The 6,906-nt window shown below is 38.5% G+C and overlaps 1 protein-coding gene across 6 annotated transcripts in view; it reads left to right on the forward strand.

The window, feature by feature from the left end:
- Positions 1–6,243, forward strand: part of ATP8A1 (ATPase phospholipid transporting 8A1) — a 194,740-nt gene extending 188,497 nt beyond the window's left edge. For all 6 annotated transcript variants that reach the window (XM_075567160.1, XM_075567150.1, XM_075567179.1 and 3 more), the window contains one exon: positions 3,465–6,243. In XM_075567160.1, the coding sequence (XP_075423275.1) occupies positions 3,465–3,562 (98 nt within the window). In that variant the 3' untranslated portion in view covers positions 3,563–6,243. The remainder of the gene's footprint in view (positions 1–3,464) is intronic.
- Positions 6,244–6,906: the final 663 nt, after the last annotated feature.

Below are 6,906 nucleotides of genomic sequence, written 5' to 3' on the forward strand. Positions count from 1 at the left end.
TGATGCAGAGAAGGCATTTACCAGGATTAATTGGGTTTTTCTGGACAAAACCATGTAATCTTTTGGATTCTCTGGGCCTTTTCTGGAGGGGGTCAGAGTTCTATACCATTATTCCAGAGCCATGGTCAAACTCCCAGGCAATAACCTCAAGCAAATAAATATAAAAAATGGCACAAGACAGGGGTGCCCGTTGTCCCTTCTCATCTTTGCGCGTTCTCTATAACCCTTAGCGGCAATAATCAGATTGTACCCAGACATCCAGGGGATAGATATTGGACATAGAACATACAAGATATCACTATTCGCAGATGATGTTATATTGACGCTAGCTAACCCTGTGATCTCATTGCCAAATCTGATACAATCCCTGGAGGAGTTTGGCAGACCATCAGGATACAAAATAAACAGGGACAAGACTGAGGCCTTGAACCTGTCTCTTCCGGGCCCAGAAGTTCAAAGCCTACAGCAAAAAAATTAAATTCAAATGGCGAACTGACGGTCTTAAATACCTAGGGGGTCAACATTTCTAAACACTACGAATCTCTATACCAGAGCAATTACCCTACTCTATTTGGGAAAATCAAAAAGGATTTATTGGACTGGAGCAATCACCAGATATCTTGGTTTGGAAGAATGACATCAGTAAAAAATGTACTGTACCACTTTCAAACCCTCCCAATCCATATCCCAAGAAAAAAACTGAGAAATATACCAAGTCAGATTTTCAGATTTATACGGCAGGGAAAAAGACCCAGAATCCCTAGATCGGTTTTACTGGCTTCTAGATCAAGAGGGGGAATGGAAGTTCCAGACATAACTAGGTACTTCCACGCAGCCCAGCTGCGCCAAGTAGTGGTGCGGAATGCGGACCCAGCCAAGTATTGTTGGGTAGAAATTGAGTCCAAGTATTCAAAGGACTGCCCAATACTTGATACGCTCTGGCGAGTGGGAAAAAAAAAGGATGTAGGGCAGAGAGGGCTAGAACTAGGACCAAAGAAATTCACTATAAATCTCTGGTCTAAGGTTCAGGGAAAATATAATCTCGGGCCAACTGTCTCCCAGCTCTTGCCTATTTTTGACAACCCTGACTTCCCACCAGGAATGGGATCGAACCACTTCGACCAGTTCAAAAACAATAAAATAAGAAGGCTAAGGGATTTCTTCCACAAGGGAAAACTTTTGAGCCCACAAGAGCTGAAGCAGAATTATCAAGTCCCAGATTTACCACCCTTTTAATATTTGCAAATAAGACCCTTCATCCTATCTACCCTAAAGAAATCAGAGTTTCCAGAACTCACTAAATTTGAAGCTCTCGGCAAAGACGTATAAGAAGGGATTGATAAGAATCTACGCAGGGATCGACGCGTCTGGGAACACCCCGGTCCATAGATATGTTTAGATGGGCCAACGACTTGGGAACTGAAATTGATTGGAGGCATTTGGGATAACGCGGCCAAAACATCCATATACACAATCAAATATGAAAACATCTATAAAATAATCCATCAGTGGTCCAGCACCCTCAAGATTGAAGCAGATCTTCCCAGAAGCCTTGGATCAATGCTGGTGGACGTGTGGGCAAGTTTGCAACATGGTGCACATTTGGTGGGATTGCCCAGCAATACAGATATATTGGGGAATGATAAAGGGAATTATCAAATACACCACGGATCTGATTATCCCACTTGACCCCCTGGTGTATGTGCTGGCCAAGCCGATCGAGGAGACCAACTCCCCGACCAAACACCTAATCTCACATATTGACGGGCGCCAGATGTGCAATAGTGGCAGCCTGGAAATGCCCATCACCCCCTTCCAAATATGGTCATAAACAGAATAGGGGAAGTAATGCTGATGGAAAGACTCTCTGCCTTCCGCAGACATACAACTGAAAAGTTTCATAAGACTTGGGACCCATGGATAGAAATGCAAACCTAGAAGAACATCAGGCTAATTTAGAGAGGAACTAGCTATAGATAAGGAGGTGGGACAGAACACACCACACCCCTCTCCCCCTCCCTTACTCCCTCCCCACTCCCCCCCCCCCCAACTGTTTGTTTTACTCTTTTTTGTTTTATTTGTTTGAAATAACTGCAAATGGAAACAAAGGGCCGACAGAGCCCAAAATGACAGTTTTATATATTGTTATGATTACTGTTATGTAATGATTTTTCAATAGAAAACTCTATAAAATATATTTGCACGAAAAAAAGTAGAGGCTTTGTATTCGTGAAATGCATACGAGTCAGAATGGTAGGATCATGGCTTTACACAAGCTACGTCTAAGTGGCATGTGGATTTCTGTCATGAATGGCAAAAGTTAGATAATGTACCGATTTATGGGTATGTTATCAACCTATAATCCGCCTCCCTTGGGTTTACCATAAAATTACAAATCCTTTAGCAAGACTGTTCTGGAATCCTGAAAGTTTAAGTCTCTGAATTCCAGATATTAGATTTATGATGGGACTTGGGATTTAATGATAAACCCAGAAGAGACCACGTTCAATTGGAGATTCATAACTTAACATATTAATAATTGTTTTGGAATGTATTATTTTTAATCCCACAACAAATAAGCTCTTGAAATAACACTGTATCGGCCATATGAATTGATAAGATAATGTTTTCATCTGACTGTTAGACTTCAGGAAACCCAGAGAGGTGTTAGGAGGATTGTGGCCCTTTGCGTGCTTAATACTTTGAAAACCCTTTTTAGATATGAGAGATTCAGGTTGAGCGTTGCAAGATGATGTGGGTTAATAAATAAGTGCACTTTATATATCCTTGTACAAGCTGCATAAATGAATTCACTTTTAGGGGAACAGATGAGTTGTCAAAAGGACAATGGTGCAGTACTGATGGGCCTGCAAGAGCACGGAAACAGATTTTTAGTTTTTTGGTACCAAGAATGCTTGGGAACTGATTTACATTTTATGAACCTAGGCAACTCCAAAATTGATTTAATAATAAGTGTACCTCAAATTATGGTTGCATGTTGCTTCTAAAAAAAATAATACAAAACGGCAGCTATAGTACACAGAACAAAATGCTTCTTTCAATGGTTATTTAGCTTAAATATCTTAAAGGTCAAAGCAATGAACAAAAAATACTACAGGGAGAAATGCTTTATAATACTGTATATTGTATTTTATTGCATACTGTATAACCAATACTATGTAGTTTTGTCTTTAAATAAATCCACTTGTGATCTTCCTTTATCAAGTGAAAAATTGATTGTGGTAATGACATGTTTGACGACTCTAGTTGACTGTTTTCAAGTCATAAGCATTTCCTCAGGCTGTCAATAACGATCCCCAGTCACGCCCCTGATCTTTGTTTCATCTTTGGGCTTGATACAGTATTTAAAAATATCCAATCCTGTCACTGTACTTCATATTCTATATGAGGTTCCTGTGTTCTGCCAATTATTAAATAATTATTTTACATTTCTTGCTCCTTAGATGGATATGCTTTCTCACAAGATGAGAATGGAATAGTGTCGCAGTCAGAAGTGATAAGAGCTTATGACACCACAAAGCAAAGACCGGAAGAATGGTGAAATCCAGTTGTTCAAAGCGTGGAACAATGCCATATTCTTCAGTACTAATATGTACTGAGACGTACGAACAAAATATCAAAGATTCTATCCAGAGGCTTCAAAAAAGATCCGTGCTCAAAGTTGTCTCATTTATGGAAGACGATATTTAATGAAACATTGCTACATCATAACAAACCGATAAAAATGATACACATATTTTAGTCTTGACAATAAGAAACTAAACATCCTTATAACTAGTCAAGAATCTTAAAAATAAAGGTGTTTCAGTATTATGGGTTAAGAATAAAGATTGATGCTGCCTTTGGTAACCAGCAAGGGTATGTGACTTGTACTCATTTAATAATTAGCCAGGCTAATGTCTTAACATCAAAGTACAGTGTGATTATATTATAAGATTGATCGAAAATATGGAACTCAACTAGACTTGCAAAGCCAGCATTTTCAATGGGAACGGCTTGTCTCACTGATTTCAAAATTATGCAGAGGGGTTGCGTGTCAAACTATTTTAATAAATATGTTTGCCAAAAAAAAAGTAAATAGATGCTTTTCTCATTTCAATGCTACATATTCTTGGAAGATATTTCAAGTTGTAAGACCTGCTGTACTATTTAGTTTGATTCCTCATGACTTCAATTACTTAAGGAATCAGAAAGGGAAAAACGGTTATGTGAAGCTATATCCACTTGCCTTAATGGCACTTGTTTTTATTATCTGTGACATTTTCCACCTTTCGCCTTATTCATGCTTCTTTGTTTATCTTGTAGAGTACAAATGTGTATGTTTTAATATGTTTGCTTTATGCCTAGCTGGATGCAAATGTGGCTGGGTTTGACCATGGGCTACCATTGTCATCATTTTTCTGCAGTGTTTTGTTTTGTATTTATTTAGGACTAAATTAGAGAAGATGCACTAATTAGAAAGTCTTTACACTGGTCAAATCTGTGGTAACGCTCCCGTCAAGTTTGTATTTAATGAAATATATAAATGCAGAACACAACTCTCATACTGGATTCCTACAGGTTTTTCAGAGACACGTTTTTCTCTATCTTTTATTTCACAAAGCAAGTTGTAATGTTTTTATAGGGTTTTCCCCCCTACACAAGCATTCATTGCTTAAAGTGTAATGTGAATAATCCACGTGTTAGCTTTTTTGAAATAACTGTTTTTGGGAGGACTACGGTGTTTGCTAAATGTATTCGGGACAAAGTTTGAGATCACTTATTTCATGTTACATAAACAAAAACATTTATGAGCTTTAGCTGGTCTGAATGTGTCAAATATACTTTTCAATCCTACTAAATTGACAAATGACTTTGCTACCCTGCATCATTTCCACCAATTCAAATTGTCATACCTCAAGGCAGAGGTTCTCAATTCCTGTCCTCAAGCGCCCCCCCCCTCATTCCCTCCACCCTACACCCCACTTATTCCCCCCCCCTTCTCTCCCCTTCTCTCCCCTTATCACCCCTTCTCTCCCCTTTCCTCCCCCCTTACCCCCCACAAGGTTAGGTTTTCAGGATATCCAAGCTTTAGCACAGGTAGCTCAATCAGAGGCTCAGTTGCAGACTGAGCCTCTGATGGAGCCACCTGTGCTGAAGCAGGGACTGATTGAGCCACCTGTGCTGAAGCTGGGATATCCTGAAAACCTGACCGGGTGGGGGGGGGGCTTGAGGACTGGAGTTGAGCCCCCCTACCTTAAGGAACCATTTTTAGTTTTCATATTTTGCCTTCATTTACAGTACAACATGCATCTATTCTCAAATAAGATTAATTTTCAATGGACATAACATACATTTCCTCTGAAATGTTACATATACTAAGAACTGCAAGACATTTTACATATTTCAAAAGGCTGCAATTGATCATTTTTACCCAAGATAAAATATTCCATCATTTTAAAAGTTTTTATTTGTTTTTATCAAATCATTTATGGAAATATTATTTGAAGAGCTGTAATGATAGTTTAGGCGAGGCCATTGTTTTTACCTGCCTGATCTTACACAGTGATCTGTACATATCATTCCTGATGAAGCTGTGGTTGCAAGCCTAAACATTGTTCCACCTTCTTGCCTTGCACTAGTACATATGCAAATATCCTACTGGAGACTAAATCTATTTTTTAACTGTCATTATTTTTCATTTCATAAACACCAAGGTTGGCTACGATTTTGTTTTCTTGCTCTCGCCTGCACATTTTCAGTTGTGTAGGTTACACATTTTATATAAACCTTTCATTTTATGATAAGACAAATACAAAAAGTGCCACATAACTGGACAATAAATAGAGGAACAAAGTTCATCAATAGTGCTCAGAATAACTGTAGAGGAATATTTGTAATAATGTCCATATAGACTTTCTTGATTGAAGATATAGTGATGCAGGCGTCTGATATAAATGTGAGTGATGAGTGTATAGGTGAGCGTTGTGTATAGGACATATATATTGAAGTCCTAGGGGTGCTGTGAGTGGAGAATGATTAGCTCCACCACATTACTCCTAATGAGGACAATGTCACACACGCTTGCAACCACCTTAATAATACACCTTCCAGCAAAGAAAAGGATAAAAAACTCACATGAGAAAAGCCTGTCTTCTTCTTGTTGGTGGCGTGCATCCGTGATAATGATGAGTAGATGCGTATGCTGCAGGACGCAGTGTGTCAGGGCACAGCCAAAGATGATCAGGATAACAGCTTGTGGTTAAAAGATTACCTTTTAACCACAAGCTGTTATCCTGATCATCTTTGGCTGTGCCCTGACACACTGCGTCCTGCAGCATACTCATCTAACTGGACAATAAGTATGCCTAACTTTTCTGAGCTGATTGAAATATATTTTTGTGTAAATTGAAATATATATATATATACACACAAAATCCCAGTTACACAATATAAATTAAGATATGTAGTATAGCAAAAAAGTGGGCACATTGTGAGTTTAGATGGTTTTTAGATGCAGCTACTGTAGCTATGTAACATGTGTTGGTCTTCACCAAGGCTATGTCAAATAGATGATTGGGTTTGTGCAGATCGGGCTAAATTGGATTATGTTGGACCCCATTAAGTGCCTGCATAGAGATGCAACACATTGGGTTTAATAGAGTTGTCAACCCATTAAGCCCAAATTGTCTTCATTTTAGAAAGTGGCCATCTGTTAATAGATGCAATTTCTCTTTACATCCATATGGTGCATCCATTGTGACCCATTTCCTATTTTTACTAATTCCGCTACAGATGTAGAAAAGGTTATTACCCCTGTTACCGTGCAAATTATGAACAAAATTACACGTTAAATAGTGCATTGTCTAATTAGCAATTGTTTTTAACAGCACTACCATTAAATAA

The sequence above is a fragment of the Ascaphus truei genome, chromosome 1, assembly GCF_040206685.1.
Source record: "Ascaphus truei isolate aAscTru1 chromosome 1, aAscTru1.hap1, whole genome shotgun sequence".
NCBI classification, from domain to species: Eukaryota; Metazoa; Chordata; class Amphibia; order Anura; family Ascaphidae; genus Ascaphus; species Ascaphus truei.